At 40.3% G+C, this 18,262-nt stretch overlaps 1 protein-coding gene across 5 annotated transcripts in view; it reads left to right on the forward strand.

Moving 5' to 3' along the window:
• LOC116325647 (A-kinase anchor protein 13) overlaps positions 1-17,625 on the forward strand; it is a 124,764-nt gene extending 107,139 nt beyond the window's left edge. For 3 of the 5 annotated variants that reach the window (XM_039613087.1, XM_039613108.1, XM_039613090.1), the window contains 8 exons: positions 2,284-2,436; positions 5,917-5,990; positions 6,893-6,937; positions 8,914-8,964; positions 9,155-9,427; positions 11,016-11,198; positions 11,654-11,945; positions 14,779-17,625. In XM_039613087.1, coding sequence (XP_039469021.1) covers positions 2,284-2,436; positions 5,917-5,990; positions 6,893-6,937; positions 8,914-8,964; positions 9,155-9,427; positions 11,016-11,198; positions 11,654-11,945; positions 14,779-14,831 — 1,124 coding nt within the window. In that variant the 3' untranslated portion in view covers positions 14,832-17,625. The remainder of the gene's footprint in view (positions 1-2,283; positions 2,437-5,916; positions 5,991-6,892; positions 6,938-8,913; positions 8,965-9,154; positions 9,428-11,015; positions 11,199-11,653; positions 11,946-14,778) is intronic. The other 2 variants (XM_039613093.1, XM_039613100.1) reach the window with 2 other exon arrangements.
• Positions 17,626-18,262: the final 637 nt, after the last annotated feature.

Here is an 18,262-nt window from a genome sequence, read left to right on the forward strand (position 1 = left end):
GTTTATTCATTTTAATTCTTCTGATGAGAGCCTACTATGTTATTAATCCCTAAGGAAATGATGTAATTGAGTATGTAATGAGCTCAGTAGTTGGATCCCTGCATAGCCCGAGAGAGAGAGATTCAAGTGTATAGCAAACATTAAAGGAATCGGCATGCGGTTTGAGATTTTACTCCAGCGCTTGTTGTTACTTTGGCAGTGTTGTTCATCAAATGTTTATTAGAAGAAAGCTGAGAGGTGAGCTGAGAGCAATTACTGTATCCTGTGGTAAAGGTATTGAAATGTGGAGAAAGACTGCGATAGGATTGACTTTAAATTTAAAAAGCTGGGTGAGTGAAAAATAAACATGCTAAATATTTATTTAAGGAGTATTTGTAGATTTTAAAACATGATTTGAGATAAACCTACTTTCACTTGTTTCCAAGTGAGTTTGGCTTTTTATAATCATTTTAGGTTTTTGGTATTCCTCTATAGTATTCACTTTACTTATCATTTGCACTGCTGTATTTCTAGTGTATGGGTTTACTTTGGATTTTACATGATACAGTCTAACAACAACATGCAGGGATTTTGTGAATTTTAAGATGATGTTTTCAAGGTTTGAAAAGTGCTTGGATTTTGGATTAAGTGCTTGAAACTGTATTTGCATTACTTTAATGGGGAATTGCTGTTTGAATATTAGATAGTTTGCTTTTTAGATAATTGAAAAGAATAAATTGGAGAAAGTTTAATAACGTTTGTCTTGTGGATAAATGAAGACATGTCTGCCTGAGCCTTCTGAGCATGATGCTGCAGTGTGATGTGCCAATCTTTTTTCCATGTGTACCCTTTGACAGATCAGTGGGTTGGAGTTTGTTATTCTAATAAGCATTAGCTTGAAAGCTGAAAACTGTAAATGCAAAAAAGATCAAGCAGCCAGGGGAGTTTTAGCTCCGTCCTACAGTCAAGAATGGAAGCAAATGATTGCATAACCAACCAACCATCAATAACAGTGTATATTTAAAGAACTTTGAAATAACATTTTAGATATAATTAATGACCAAAATTCTCATGGACATATCCATCTGATGTCTGATATCTATTAATTGATATCGGGTAAGACCGCAACACAAATAAAATCTCTAGGAATTATCACTTCCTATCTTTCCATTTCCGTAGACTAACGAGCGTGCTGGTTGGAAGGCCCTCTCCTTCATCATCTTCAGCATTCCTAACAGTGAACTGCAAACTCAGCAGGCTGTGGGGCCTAAATTAAGCCACCGTGGCCTTAACAGCAGTGCAACTGCATTGTCTTAACTGTACAGAGGTTACATGAATAGTGCCATTGTGTGCTAAGAATTGGAAACAAAAATAATTTAAGAGAGTTTGATCTATTTTAAGGATTTTTACCAGTAAATGTGGATTTAAGACAATTTTGGACTTTTTACGGGCCCATTGATGTCCTCTTGTAGCACAATGACATCAAGCTTTGAGTAATAATGAAGAGAAACATCAATTTTGATTATGATTCCTTACCGTTCTTAAAATGTAGTTGAATATGACTTGAATATGACAAAATGAAGAGAAGAGCTGAATCTGTTCTTGATGTGTGTTCTTGTCTGTGAAGGAGCCGAGTAGCTTCGGTGGTCAGAGTGTGACTTGCGTAAGGAAACAGCTCCTTATTATTATTTAGTCCCGCTGCAGGCAAAGAGTGTTCCACAAAAATCTGGAGCTGGTTAAAAATACAAAGGATTTGTTTTAAAGTTTACAGGTTTGGTAAGTTTGTGACAGTTCAAAGAAAAACAGGCTGCAGCTCTAATGGAGGTTGGATGAATGAAGGAAAACTCCTGTAATGATTATAACTTTTCAAACTAGCAGTAAAAGTTTACCTACTCTACAGCACAATGTCTTTTTCACCTCGTCCTTGTAAAGCCTGGAGCAGTAATTGTCCTTATTTGATATGTGAATTGGCAGCAGTAATGTGATTTCTCCTCCTCAGGTTATTGTGTTTTACTGAGAATCTGCCAGACAGGAAAGGTCACAGTGTGGCATCTGTACACTGTATGCTGATAGCAATGCACACATCTTTTCAGAGTTTCTATAAATTTCAAATTGCGAAGATGTTTAAACTTTTAGTGAAGAGGCTCTGTGGCACTAATAGGTTGTCAATAGTTGCTTAGCAACAGGAGCCAGTAGCAGCCTGCCAGGATATATGGCTGCAGAGCTGAACTGTAACACAGTTAGCTGGATAATTCACTTACTGACCTGCACGTTGATGTTTCCCTCTGTGTGTGTCCGTGACAGTGGAGACGTTACAGACACTGGTGAATGGCAGCCTGGGCGGGGCCATGGCCAGCGTCCAGGAGGGAGGAGGAGGTGGTGCGGGGCCGGTGTGTTTGCCCCGCAGGGCTGAGACTTTCGGAGGCTTCGACAGTCACCAGATGCACAGCAGTAAGAGTAAGTGTGCTGCTCTGGACATTTGTTGGTGTCTTTTTCCTTTATGTTTTATTTTCTTCTTCTTCATTTTTTTAAACATTGTGCAATCCAGTGCAGTGAAACATGCTGAACCCCCACCTGCTTGTCAAGATAACTGCACCGACTTAGTGACTGGACTGCAAATGTGTGACAACACTGCTGAAAGCCAAAGCACAGTTTTAAAAGTGGAATATTTCATTTTTCATCTTGAAACGGGGTTTTGGTGGTCATACCCACCTCTCCCCACAATTCCCCTGTTCAGAGCAGTTAGATAAAACATTTCAGACGGAGGCTTGGACAGCAGAGCTGGAGCTTCCTGAGGGAAAGGTGGCCTGGGGCGATATCTCTGAACTGGTGGCTTGCAAGCTGATAGTGTCGAATCCATTGAACCACAAGAGCTGTAAGAGGTCCAGATCTCTACATCGCCAGCCTTACCTGGAAAACTACAGCAAAACAATGATATTTTTGTCTAAGGGGGATGTCTCTTAAACACTAGTTCAGCCTTGATTTATTTAAACAAGCAAACATAATGAAATATGTTCCCTTACATTAGTCTCTATAACAGATAGATAAATGTGTGGACAGTTAATTATATTTTAAAGTAAATGTAGACTTTACAGAGTTCTCTGTAGGTGGAGAAGGAAGAAAATGTAAATCAAAGAATAGCAGTGAAACTAAAAAAAGAAAAAAAAAAGGCAAAGCATAATTTTCAGATGAGATGTCAGATTCAACATTAACATAAACACAACATAAATGTAGGTCAGCAGATAATCTTTCCGCAGAGACTGTGTGAGAACCACTTATTTTATTGACATAGCAAACCCGGCTGTAACCTTCACAGGAGTCACTTGTTGACAACATAAAAACTGTAATACTTTGGATTTTTTTTGGTGGTGGGGGAGGGGGGTTTACAAAAGCTCTCAACTGTTTTCCTGCAGACTGTTTGAGAGCTTGCATATCTGTATGGCCTGCTCTGCTGTGCTGATCTGTCAACTCTGAAATGTAGTGAGAATTTCTCATTTTCCATACATCTAAAGAAAGGATGGCCGCCAAGGAAGACGACTCTGTGTCAAAAGCATGAATTATATCTACGATTCCCCCAATTTTAAGTGTCATTTCTGTTTTTTAAAATCATAGAATTTCACTATCACACAAAATTGCACAGAATCTCTCTCTAATGGTAAACGAAGGACTTTTATTAACCTTGTCAGAAACGACAGAGTGGAGAGAAAAAGGGTTTTTTCTCTCCTCCTTGCAGGTAGGGGTTGATCAGCTTGAGGTCTCAGTTGATATTAATATTAATCATTATATCACCTCACATTATTTCAGTATGAACACCAAATAAATTCTTATGTACACCACGTCTACCAACTCTTTGTTTAAGTTACAAATCTACAAACTGCTTTTTTCTTTTGATAAAGGCTAAAGCTTCGGTGTTCATTTAGCTAATTTTGTTCCTCTTCTGGGGCCTGATTAGAAGCCGGAAGGAAAATTGGCCAAAATGCAGACTGCATAAGTTAATAGACTTTCAGCATCACAGCTCTGTCATTAAGATGTGGAGATTTGACTATAATTGCAGTGTATTTATTTAATTAAATCCATGTGTCATTTAGATGCCATTGTTTTTCAGCTGCAGCCCTGGTGGTGTTAAATGGCAAATGTGGGGGAAAAAAACAAAACAAAACTACAAAATTAGTAAAAATGGATCTGAAGAGGTTGATTTTTGCAACCTGTAGTTACTTCACTGTTCACACTGCACGTGAAAGCGCATCAAATCCGACTTTTTTGACCCATATCCGATCATGGTATGACAGTGTGAACAGCACAAATCCAAAAACAGACGCCAATTATCAGCGCTGGAGAAGCGCCTGAGAAGACATCATGAACGCTTCCTGTCCATCCCGTGTAGATGTTAGTGAAACTGTTGGGAAGACAACGTGAACATTTTATTTGTACTGTATAATCTGCAGATTCTGACAGAAATCTGAAACTATCCTTTGAAGCACCGCTCCTCTAAAACAGCAATAAGGATAATTATTAGGCCATATGTAAATAACAAAATAACTTAAAGCAAAATTGGGGAATGTAAAGTCCGAAACAAGTCTTTATATTAAGGTCCATCAGTCAAACAATACTGTTTGGTCTGGGTCTGAACAGAGCGCGTTGTGTGTGACGTCTTCTTTTGCGCATGCGGGCCACTTTGAGGGTCCACACAGGAGCGCATTTGCTGTCACATTTTATTTGTAGTGTGAACAAGCAGACAAAAAAATCAGATTTAAATCCAAAAATCGGAATTGAGCATTAAGACCTGCAGTGTGAACGTAGCCTAAGTCTCCATCCTGCTTCATAAAACACAAATTTTGCTTTTCAGTTTCAAATTTGTGTTCATATTCGCCACCAAAACTTTTCACCAAGAAGAAAGAGTTTGCATTTAATCACCCACTTTCTGATAAGTAACCATAATTCAGTCAGGACCATTGTAATCAAGAGGCTGTTATTTCCATCTGCAGTAGTTTAGATTTGGCGGTTTGGCTCTGTTCTGGGACATTCCCACTGTTCCATGTGCACATATGTGGAAGTAAAGGCAACATGAGCTGCCATAACAGAACAGCCATTAATGACAGGCGTTGTCAATGATTAAGTTGCAGCATCAAAAGAGGATCTGGGGTGGTGGGGGTTGCAAAGCAGCCTGCAGATGTGCCACAGCTGTGGAGAGGCTAAAGGTCCTGGCATGATTTGGTGCTGGTAGTCTGTAGCTGCTACACAGAGCTTTGCAGACCCATGTCTTCATGTCGTGGCTGTCTGCTGTCACCAGGAGGCAATGTCAAAAATATGTGGATTACCTGGAATCCTTCATATATGTCTGTGCTCTCACTGATACTTCAAAGAACTTAAACTGTTCAATGACATGACATCTGACCACTGCAGTGTTTCAGATCTTTTTCTGTGTGTTTCTGTGTCTTTCTTTGTGGTGAACTTGTGCTCTGCAGTGCTTTCCTTTCCTGTTCACCCTAGCTGTTTTTGGTTTGTTTTTTCCCCAGCATTTGACTTTGACTCAGCAGAGCAGCTTACTGTTGTTGGGTTTGTTTTTGTTTTTTTTGAGGACATAGCCTTTTGTTTGGTTGAATTCCAGCAATCATTTTTTAAATTTTATATATTATTATATTTTTTTTTTTTTTGCATAGCCAAAGACATTAAATCCGACTTGAAAAAGATTCACTGGCACACCCTATATAAGATATGTATAGGGTAGCTAGCTGAACAGTCAGCTGATGAGGGCTGATCTGCCAGAACTGTGGTTAAGCTAACACTGTGGTGATTTTAATGGTTTTCCCTCAGTGAAAATCACTGATTATAATCACATTTGTCTTATTTCATATTCTAGCTCTTAGAGTTCTCCTTTTGTCTTGCAGCACTCTTCTTGATCTCATCTTTTTTTCCTGTGGTTTCCCTTTATATCAGGTGGAGACAGAGATGAGAGTGAGGACATGGCGGGAGACCTGCGCAGGACGGAGTCCGACAGCGTTTTAAAGAAGGTCTGCATCCCAGCAGCCAGTTATTCTCCTTGACTCTGAAGCCAATGTGCCCCTACACGTCACAGAGAACCTGAGGGCATGTGTGGGGGTGCATTTGTCCTCCAACACTAACAATACCATTAAGATGAATTTAACTGCTTCTCTCCCTCCAATGAATTAGCCTCTTGACTCTTCCTGCCAGGTCCCGTTGCTAATGGCGACCATCAGTTGTGTAGGATTCAATAGATGATGGAAATGAATGGAGTGCCTTTAGGTGCTGCTATTGTAGCTCTGCACTGGATGCCAGCCTTTGTAGTCATTTATACTGCATATACCAGCAGCTGGACTGCACATTATTGTGTCTTGAATCTTTTAGCAGAGACAGGCTACAGTAAACGTAATGTGCTGTTTAATAAAGAAAAAGGAGCCAGCTATTCACCAGGCCATTCCTTGTAAATGCTGCTTTCTGAAAACAGAAGGGAAGCATTTAATTTTTCTTAACATTTCACCCTAGGCATGGTGCCAAAGTTCAAAGAGAGTTCAGCAGTAAAAGAAGGAGGGTGTTCAGAAGTCCGAGTCATCATTAAAAAATACAATGCAGGGTTGATTCCAGCCTTCCATCTTCTATTGTATTCACGTTGGTCTGTGCCGTTCTTTTGTAAACTGAAAATTCCTTTTTAGAACCGTTCGTCTCGTCCCCATTTAAAATAAAGCGGCACGACACTAAATTCGTCATACATAATCATAGCCAGATACAATTAGACTTCACAGCACACCCACATGTGCAGCTTTAATCACATTCGCTCAGTGATATATACAGTATACAGGCCCACATACGCATACTGTACACAAGAGCAGATGTTTGCATGCGAGTACATTATTGTGTTTTAGCTTACTCAGTGTGTCTTAATGTTTGTGTGCAGGGAGGAAACGCCAACCTGCTGCAGCTGCTGAAGAGGAACAGTGAGGTAACACTGACTTCCTGTGTCTAATTCAGTTCAAGTCGCTGTTTACATAGAAACTGCCAAAACCCCGTGTCTACAGCATTGTTACCGGCATTAATCAGCGTGTTGTCTCAAACAGCAGTAATGCTCAAGTTCAGCCAGAATGCGTCGGCCCAGTTTGAAATCTGAAAGTCTTCCACAAACCTTTAACCACAGCTCTGATCATGACTGTGATGGACTGTTTCCTCCTTTTGGTTTTGATCGATGTTTAATTATTATTCAGTATTATTATTCACTTGTTGAGGCTGATTTGCTGTTAACCGCTTTCCTTTTGCCACCTATCAAACACCTTTATACTCCATCAACAACAAAATATTAATTCTTTTATAAATTCAAATTTGAAATTGTTTTTACTTAATCTAAACGACCCTGCTGCCCACATTTAGGGATTTACTGCTGTTTCTGTAAAAAGCTCTGCTAAGTAATAAATAACAAAATAGCTCAAAGTGAAAGTGAGCGTGTGGCAAGCAAAGTAAGCTGTCATTTAATAAAAGTAGGAAGAGTTTTAAGTGAAAATTATTATTAAAATGCACAATATGCACAATAATCAGAAGCAGCTCATGCAGCGTAGCGCTATAAAATAACAGGAAAAAATAAGGCTTAACTAATAAATGATTATATTTTTGCAGCACCAAAGAACAGTAAGCAGTTAATACAAGACTAAAAGTCTAAAACCATGTTAGTGGGTCGGTGAAGTTGTTTGCGTTTCATGTTGCTAACGCTGCACGCGAAATAAAACCATAAATGGTGCACAGCTGAGGCTGACATGACTGTTGCAGCTTCAGGAGCATTTTCAACAGCAGGAACAACAGGAAATCAGAACATTTGATCAGGAAGAAATACATTGTCGGAAATCTGTGCAAAAATCACTGTGAATAATTTTTAAGCTGATATCCAGCCCTGAGCTGTTTTGCAAAATGGCAAAATGGGAGAACCTTTTATTTGAATAAGTCATAAACCTATTTAAGTATAAAAAAAACATTAACCATAAAAATATGCCCAAAGTAGCTCTAATTATTTTATTTCTTCAATTTTTTCTTCTGTTTCTGGCTGCTTCCTAAAAGTATTTTATTTAAAAAGTAAAATTACTCATTAGGCAGAATAACCAGTCTTTAGCAAAGAAAAACAAGGGTTACCCCTAGAAGGGGTCCAAGGGGGAAACCAGTTAAGGAGGCTATCCATGGCCTCCCTTTGTACATGCCTCTGTCTGCAGATATGGGTCCTATTCTGGTGTATTGATGCCTTTGGCTCCTTGTCATATTCCTTGAGCTATTCCTGAACATTTTTTTGCAGTGAAGCAGGGGACATTTTCCTGCTGGTTTGTGTGCTTTTGATAATATGTCTGTGCTTAGTCAGTCATGATGTGTAGGTCGGTGAATTAAAGTAGCATTGACAATAAAGCCAAGACTTAACGATTCAAAGAAGATCAACATTTGTAACTTCATCTGTCAGTGCTTTTATTATCGTGGCTGCAAAGTGTGATTTTAAAGCAATACTTGGGTTGTGGAGCTATAAACAACTTTAAGTCTGCTGTAGTAAAATCACTTTTTTATTATTACATTAAAATATTCTGTGTGACACCACAACATTTCCTCCAGACGTGTCACTTTATGAAAGCTGTTTTGTTTAGTTCGCAGTAACGTGGTTTGGATCAGTTTTGTGTCCTTGTAAACACGGATGACAAATACAAGGTTACTGTGATAATATCTGAGCGCAGAAAAGGTCAGATCTCTGTAAAGTTAAATCAGCATATTGTTATAAATTGATATTGTATAAAACACCACTACCAATAATGGTGAGTTTTAACATGTCAAGTGGAGCAGTGAGTAATGCAACATCAAACAGCTTTGTCCTTGCAGCTGAAGTGGATTTTACTCCTGGATAACAAGAACACAGCCGGAGGTTTGAGGTTATACTCACTGCTCTCTCTTTTTCAACAGCAGGTCCTCCACAGTGTCTCCAACCTGCATCTCCTGCTAAGCACTCTGCAGGTATGATGGTTTCTAAGCATTACAATACATCCAGCGCTCCAGATCAGAACTGACATGATGCAAGTCTGTGAAGCTTTCCAATAAAAAGAACAGAAAAAAGACTTCCATCCACATAGAGCCAGTGCAGAATACCCCACAATCCACAGGATGGGTATGTCTAACCTAATCTCTGTGGCTCTGTCTAACCCAGGCAGTGGTAGTCCAGCAGGACAGTTTCATAGAGGACCAGCGGCAGGCCCTGAGTGAGCGCTCCTCCTCTTGCACATCGTTATCACGACCGTCCTCCCGGCCCAGCTCGCTGATTGAACAGGAGAAGCAGCGCAGCCTGGAGAAGCAGCGGCAGGAGTTGGCATCCCTGCAGAGACAACAGGCAGCTCATGCTGAGGAGAAGAGGAGAAGAGAGAAGGAGTGGGAGCTCAGGGAAAAGCAGCTCGCTGAGAGGGAGGCACAGGTGCACGCACAGGTAACTATGCATCATCTTCCACTAGCCCTGTTTATTATTAATAGTTTCAGGGCAGCTATAATTCTGACAGTAACCCCCCAGGATGGTTTCATGCTGCAGTGTTTCACCTCATGCAGTGTTTTATCTGATAAATTACAATGCGCACTTGTGCAGGGCATTAAAATCTTCTGTGGTGCTTTAAAGAGATGGTACACTGCCTTCAAATATAGCTTTCACTGACAAGCTTGAAAAGCTGAAAGAAAAGTTGCAGGGTCAAATTTCATCTGACAAGGCTGCAAAGGCGTGGTAGTAGATTCACCTCCATGGCTGGCTGAAACGTTGCACTAACTAAAGGCTGAACAATATGGAGAAAACATTCTCATTCTCTGTGAATTAGGGCGGCTGTGGCTCAGGAGGTAAAGCAAGCCATCTAGTAATCAGAAGGTTGGTGGTTTGATTCCTGGCTGCTCCAGTCTGTGTGCCAAAGTATCCTTGGGCAAGGATACTTGACGCATTCATCATCTGTCTGAATGTTAACTTAAGATGTAGAAAACAGTGCGTGAATGGGTGAATGAGACACGTGAGTGCTCAAGTAAAAAAGCACTATATAAGAACCAGTCCTTTTACCATTCACTGTATAGTAAAGCCGCAATTTATGCTTATTGTTTTCCATATTAAATTACTGCCAAATGGCAGAATGATTACAAAATAGTGATCACTTAGTCATCCAGATCTGCAAAGAAACAAATGTTTAAGAGTTTGAGCATTACAACAGTGAAAGAAACCAGAAATATTCGAGCAGACATGGAGATGATTAACATTCTTTTAAAAAGCCACAACTTCTGGATTAACCCTCGAGTTCTAACCCACCACAGGGTTACATCTAATCGTACATTTTGAAAAAACACAGCTAGTTCCTGAATTGTGATACTTACAATAACAATGTTAGTATTTTCTGATTGCTTTGACTTTGGGGAAATTTTATTTTGATGGGGTTAGGGATTAAAGTTTAGGGTGGTACGCTGATCATATGCTGCAGGTGTAAACAGCAAAAAGAGCAGCAGTCTATGGTTTATTTACTGTTAGTGACTGCACCTTGGATGATATGAGCAGTATATCCTTGCATCTGTTGAGTGGGTCATTGTTTGTTTAAATGAACTTCACACTCATCATCACCAGCACGTTTTATTCCCTGCAGTGTCTCCCCAAAGTTTGAATACTTAAACAATAATAAGTTGATTGTGGGCTAAAATCAACAAGTTAAACACAGTTGTGATCAGCTTCATAATGCACAGCAAGCAGCAGCACCTGTGGAGTTATGAAGTTGATTTAATATATGAGGAGACAATAAATTATTCATTCAGCATTGGTAAAGTCTAGACTTCAGTTTTTTCCCAGCTTATTTTTTCCTGATGGGGAAACGTGCATTAAGGAGAGGTTGAGACACTGAATGTGATCACAATATTAAATCAGGCAGTCATTAGCTTTTATTCATTCAGGCTCAGTTATTGCAGGTTTCCACTAAAGTCTGAGGAGCTGAAAACATACGATGTGATGCTTCACGTGTCTGTCAGTTCAATAAATCAATCAACACTTGTATCAACCGCTGCAGGAGGAGGAAATCCTGAAGCAGCAGAAGGACCTGGAGGAGGAGAAGCAGGAACTGCAGAACAAGAAGGAGGAGTACCAAAAGGACCTGGAGAGACTGAGAGATGCCCAGAGGAAGCTGGAGAGGGACAGGGAGGCTATGCAGCGGCACCTCAACAAGATGGAGGAGCTGCGTCTGGCTGAGGTGAGCAGGGACACTCTGAAAATCATAATAATGATAACACAATCTGCTGATCCCTGCAGGGAAACCGCCTCTTCTGTCGCCCCCTCAGCTGCAGGGGAACACTCGGTGAGCCTGGAGGGATTCGTTTGTTGCGCTCAATGACACTCCAGCCTGGTTGATGTTTATGGATGCTTACAGCAGAGGCTTGAACTTGGGTCCTCTTAAAAGTGGATTTAAAAAAGCTCTTGGCCACATTTTAACTAGCAAGCATCACTGCAACACAAGCCAAACAGCACCGTTATGTTTACTGTTATATTTCTCCCCAAAAAATCTAAATATGAGCCTTTTCCACAACTGAGCTCTTCTAGAAACAGTCGTGCTCATCATTTAGCAAAAAGCCTTTCATGCATATTCACGTACAGATGTAGACCGCAGCTGTTCATCTTCCTAAGCGCCTCTTGTTCCTTCCTTTCCAGAGGACTCCCTCTACAACGTCTGATGAGTTCGCTGGCAGCTCCCAGTCTCTGGAACTGGACCCGCTGGAGTTCTCCCCCTCCTCCTCTCTGCCGAGGCTGCAGCCCCAGCGGTCCAAGCCCAAAGGGAAAGGCCTCAATCCCTTTACCTCATCCTCCACGAACCTCAAGGGCAGCGAAGGCAACAACCAGATCTCAAAGAGCCTCCTGCAGCTAGCCAAGAACAAGGGCAAAGATGGGAAGGAGAAGGAGAAGAAGAAGAAGAAGGCCAAAGGGGGGAGCGCACAGTCAGCAGGTATAGGATGATAAACCGTCTGGATTGAGTCGAATTGTTCAGTGTTTCACAGTGAGTCAGCAGGTTGGCGTGGAGTGCTTTTTGTCAAGGATGTACTGTGTTTGGTTATTATTGAAAAGGAGACATTATGGTAGACGTGTGGATGGACGGATAATGGAAGGAGAAGGAAGGATGTGTCAGGTCTACAGCTGAGTGCAAAGTTTCAAGGTAGTTTTTTGTTTCCTGCCACAGTGCATCATCTGTTTTGGAAATTTCTGTCACGACCGGCCAAAACAATTAGTGTTCTTTATGACTAACTTAGAAAAAAGAATTTTTTTTTTGACCTTATAAAGTTTGAATGTTTTCAGATATTCTTTTAGTTTTTGATAAACTCCATCACTTCAGAGAAAGCACCACGGAAGTGATTGGAGACAAAATCCACACTGTTTGTTCTATTTAAATTTATACTCTAAAGTATCAAATCTGAAGTCAAGTCGGAGTTAGACGTATGAAAGGAGAATGTTTCAAAGTTTTACCTTTTTTTGGTGCAAAATTCAATCTTTTTGTTACTATCCCTCCACGACAGCTCAGTTTGATGACACTGCCTCAGGAAAAAGAATGAAATGTATACTAAAAAGAAGATATTTTAGGAGAGAGCCGCTTGAGTTGACTAGCTCAGACATCTAAAGCCCCATATATGCATCTGGCTAACGTTGGAACATACATTTTTGCACAAACACGAAGACTAGATTTTATCATAGATTTTATATTTTGTTTTCCCTTATCGGAAGAACACGAAGAGGGAGTTTCCTATTTTCCTACTGCCCAGTTTACATGCATGATGGTGTTTCTAGTCTAACTGCAATAGAAGTACAAACAGAATAAAACGGCTCCACATAAATATCTCAGCCAGAAAGAAACAGGTCCAAAATTATTTAAATTTGCATTGAATTCAGAGTGGAGGAATATTCCTTATTCCTATTAAATATTCCTAATCCAATTAAAGAAAATTTGAGCATTTTTCCTGCACAAGTCCACCATGTTGATGTACATATGTGGTGACGTATGCTTCTGCCCTTAGTAGAAATGTCTGCTTCTGATCTGAACAACTCCTTTTTGAATTTTTTAAAATGCAAATGCTTAATGAATAAATAACACTTAAAAAGAAAATCCGCCTTTAGAGAGCTGATCAGTGATGAGAAATGCATTGTGCATCCCTGCATGTAAACACTATATTACACCATATTAAACCACTTTCTGTGTCAGCTGTTGGCCTGATATCTTCTGTCATAATGAAATTGATCAGAATGATCTGAAGCCAATTTTGTTATAAAGCTGACTTGAAAAAACTGTGAGAAAGAGAGACGTGTAATTTTGGTCACATGCTCAGATCTGCTCAGGCTGTCATGAGGTCTCACATGGAGCTTAAATTTGTTACAATATTAAATTAGTCACAAAAGTAAATTATTCAATTGTCCTACATTTTTAGGGGGATCTTGAACACTGTTAGAAATGAGCTTATGTCTGACACAGAAGAACTCCACTTGTTATGAAACACATGAACTACATGTAGATGTGAACTGATGGTTCTAAAATGAGCAGTGAGCCAGCATAAGGCCACACAGTTGGGACTCCCTGTTGGTAACAACATATCTTTAGGAGTTTATCTTGTGTTTGCATTAAAGTGCCCAAGGGGAATGCTAATACCCCACCCAGCTGTGACTGCAGCAGTGTGTTTGCTGTGTGTTGTGGGTCTCATGATGGCAGCAGAGTTCAAAAAGAGGCACTATAGTGCTGAATTTAGACTATGCAGTTAACCCATACTGGCCAGCTTCTGGGTATATTATACAACGTACAACTTCAGTACGTGTTACTAAGAACTTAAACAGAAGCTACAGTGTCATTGATGACAGCCTCCACACTTGAGTAATGAATTGTTTACGTTTAAATTAGCAGCAAATAAACATCAGTGACAAAAATGGTGTCCAGTAAACCATTTCAGATGTTCTTTGGTTGTAATCTTTTACTTTTATCCAATTCCATTTCAGCATCACCATTTTCTCTTGCATTTTCCCCACTATAATTTCCTGGATGGCTCAGAACGATTAGAGGAAATGCTATAGAATTTTGAACATTTTCACTTGTGTTACTTCCATAAAAGCTTAGAGGCATAAAGGCTTAATAAAGCCTGGACTTTATTCTTGGTCTGTTTCTCTGTGTTCAGTTCCAACACAAATTTGCCAGTTGCTGCTTCTGGGCCAATCGCTGTAAATTTAAAGGTTGCTGGTGCTGGAGAGTACTTACCCTGAAGTACAAGCACACAGGCACATCCTATGTTGCAGGAACTCTGACCTCCCTGGTTCATGCAGTGTGGACACTATTCAGACAAGTGTTCTTGCAGCAGTGATATGGGCAACTCCACATTATTTGGAACTCATATTTCAATTTCTGTGCAAAACTTGGTGACACTATATTACAAAAGCCTTATAACTCAGATTCTCTCGTAGACTGTGGTTTCTCCTTTGGCCTCCAGCAATGGAAAATGGAGGACAAGCCTATTGTAGCTGCTGGTGGGTAGATGGAGCTGTGTACTTGTTGTTTTTATAGAGAGACATAAAAAAGGAATGAGAAACCTTGAAGAAAAACAAGCTGGGAGTTTCTGCAAATATGTTGCTGTTACAAAATTTCAGCCATGAGTTGTATTTTGGAAGGATTTAGTTCTTGTTTTGGCATTTAGAGGATATTTGTGGGTTGCAAAATCCTGATGTATAAGGTGAAACGTCACCAGCAACTGATCAGAAATCAAAATCCTGTGTTTTCGGGGTGATGCTGACTCCTGTTCTCCTCTTCACAGACTCCCAGCCCCTTCCAGAGCCGCCTCTGGATGGAGAGATTTTCTTCTGCTGAGACAAGTGGCTCTCCTCCTCCTCCTCCTCCTCATCATTACCATGAACCCATCAAACCACTCTGACGGTGGAATGTGCTGCCAAGTAGTAACACATTCACCTGCACACACAGGCTGTTTGAATCACCTTGAAAAGGCTTTTAGTTAATTTTCCATGTCATAACATAGAGCTGTTTAACATTACATGGAAGTAGATACATTTTAAAAACAAATACCACAGCTTTTAGTTTGTTGGGAATTCGGATATTTTAGGCTTTGCTGTGGTGTGCGTTTATGGATCAGTTCAGTAGCTAAAAATGGGAAGGATGGACTGGCTGTGCACTTTTTCGTTATTCCCTATCCAAAATTCATCTTTTCCTTTTCCAAAGAAATGGTTAGAATTTCTTCATTTTGAAAAATCAGACATCTGTGACAGCTCAGTATCACGCTGAAAGCATTTCACAGCGAATTGCCTTTCAGGCTCTACCAAGTCTGTCAGGGGCTTGTGTGTTACGGCTGCCTTTTTTCCTAGAGCCCCACACCAGCAGGCTGTGATGTTAATTTACAGAAGCAGGGCCTTTTCCATGTGACTTCAACCACACGTTCAAGGACACAGACAAATCCAAATGCCACTGTGAATGTCAGCGAGCTCCCTGTGGCACTGGAAACTCCTCACACCTAATCATATTCATTGACAGCTAATTGATGACTGAACCCACGGGGGGGAACTTACGGGTCCTAGCAACATTTCTTAATCAGAGAGAGTCCAAAGCCGTTTCAGTGCTTCAGTCAGAGACGCAGTGAATCATAGCCTGACGTTCGCGTAGCGTGTTCGAAAAGCAGATGTGATTAGAGCCGCCGAGTCTGTCCCCAGTTTGCAAGCAAAAGGGAATTGGCTAACTTGTGTAATCCTTAATGATGACTTCATGCCATCAATCATGTTCCTTAATGAGGTTTTAATTTATTTGAATTATGGCTATCTCCAATTTGGAGTGAAGCTCTTCAGATGTGTATTTTCTTAGACGCTCAGTAATGAAAGGATTGAGACATATCTCTCTCTGTCTAATGGCTCAATTCATATCCTTTAGTGTGTTTTAGAGCCTTGGATGGATATTGGCTCGATCATCGTTTTATCTGCCTGTCAATGGGCTTTTATGCAGCCCTCATCTTTCATCTGAGCGCCGACAAGCAGGGCTTTCCTTCGTTTTTTAATTGCATGTAACTCTGCAGGTAGCATACTAATGGTTTCTGTGTGTTAAAGAGATCAACTCTCTCTTCCGCCTTCTTTCAGTTCCCATAATAGATTCTGCAGATGCGCACAGCTGCTGGTCGTAGGAAACGGAGGCTGTTAATTTAGGGACAAAGCAACCGCTTAGAGGGAATGAGAGTGGACATTAGCTAAAAACATGTTCTGTTGTTGTTTCGTGACTAAACCGACTCAGCAGGTAGCTCGTGAGTCTCTGATCATTTCAGATTAGTCAACACTCATAAGTGTTGTTGAGCACTTTGTCCTAAAAATGTTAACACGTTTATTTTTAATCAGTGTGAGATACGAGTAAATATGATTTCTTTTTTTTAATCAAGGGCAAAATGATCCAAAGACGGTTAAGGTGTTTAAGTAGATTAAATAAGGGGCTGTGAGCTTTTATGGAGTTTTTCAAAGATGACCCGTCTTAATATTTAAGACCTGCGAAGCTCACACTGTGGGCAGGACTACCTGCGCGACAGGTAGGAAGGACAAAGAGACGTTTAAAAAGGATCCTCTTCCCATGAATGGCAGAGCAGCATTGCCGAACTGCTTCCTTGCTGCCTCTTTTTCTCACGTTTAAGTGCTTGTTTGTTAACTCGCTGTCTCGTGTTGAGGATTTGACTTCACGTCCAGGCTGGTTTATTATAGTGTGTCTTGTAAGAGGCTTATGCGGCCTGCCAATTAGTTGCTTCATGTCTTTTGTTTATGGCTTTGGTGTAATCCTGTCAAAGAAACGGAGAGGGGTAGACGGTTATTTTTGGTGTTGCTTTAAGGTGTGTTTTGACCACTAGGGAGCACTGCACCTATAACTAAATAATTTCCCTCCCTCCCTCACACAACAGCAACAACCAGAAAGTATGAAACTGTTTAGTCTTTTTTTTTCCTGTGACTCCTGCTGTGAGAAATTGATGTATTTTTTTCTCAGCAGGTCAGAGATAATGTGATGAGCGTGGGCTCTCACACTCTGTGACATTTTTCCCCACGGCATTTGTAATTGACTGCAGAAACAAATAAGTTGTCAGAGATTGTAATTGGTTATTCGGTGAAACCAGTCAGCAGCAGCTTTAATGTGGGGGGAATAAAAAGGTTGGAGGAAGCGACTGGGCAGAACCACAGACCTCTGTAAGGGACAATCAGCAGACACAAGTCAGGAAAATGAACTCCCTCACCCAGTGATGATGATAAGCCTGTCCGAGAGACGAGTGTGTCCATTAGGTGAACCCTGCGTAGCCTTAAATCTTAATGATAAAATGCACTAGAGTAGAACCCAGCGTCTTCTCAGGAGAGAGGAGAGCTTTTATACCTCTGCTTTGAAAGGAAGGAAATGTTTGTACTATTCAACTGGTACACAGTTGTTTCGTTCTCAGCAATGTAAAAAAAACAAAAAAAGAAGGGCAAATGTGTAAATATGATTTATGTATAATACAAATTACTTGTAAAAAATAATTGACTTGTGATTTATTGAAGCATTTTGTAAGAATGTTTTATTTATGTTTTATTCTCACCAACAAGGTGATAAACAATGTAAAGGTGTATTTCTCTCATAATAAAAAAAATACCACAATTGACATCCTGAGTGTTTGTAGGTTATTTTTTTACAGCTATTCTTTTTTATTCTCTGTTGGTCAAGCTTCATTTTGTATACATTGTAACCAACATGAAAGAATTGTGACAAAATAGAATGTCTGCTAATCAACCAATGTACAGCAGACAGATGGACACAGTCGCCATGACCTATTGGTCCAAAATGGAGCAGTTACACTGTGACCACCTTTGTGTTTGGAAACCACATGTTACTAGCGAGAGGTGGCTCTGACTGTCTATTATTAGCTGATGAACACACCCTGAATAACGACTCTTTTCTGACTCTAACGATGGACATCATATACAGATGATCTCATCTTTTATTCGCTATGACCTGAAACTAGTGACTGAGGCCATAAACTCATCAGAAACTTGGTTACAGAGGTCACAGGAGTGAGGAGGTCTGGTTTTCTGTTTTACTATTACAAGTGTTTTTGAAACCAGGAGTCTGCTGGCTTGACTTTTCAGACCCAGAGGCTACGTCCATCTAGTATACTGTGACGCCTGTACTTATAAAAGAAAAAAAATCAAACTAGATGGAGCAAAGAAGAAAAATCTAGCTCAGTTTTGGCAGCAGATACTTGTTTGTATATTTGTCCTCCAGCTGTTGTTGTGATCGAA

Source organism: Oreochromis aureus, linkage group 1 (genome assembly GCF_013358895.1).
Source record: "Oreochromis aureus strain Israel breed Guangdong linkage group 1, ZZ_aureus, whole genome shotgun sequence".
NCBI lineage: Eukaryota > Metazoa > Chordata > Actinopteri > Cichliformes > Cichlidae > Oreochromis > Oreochromis aureus.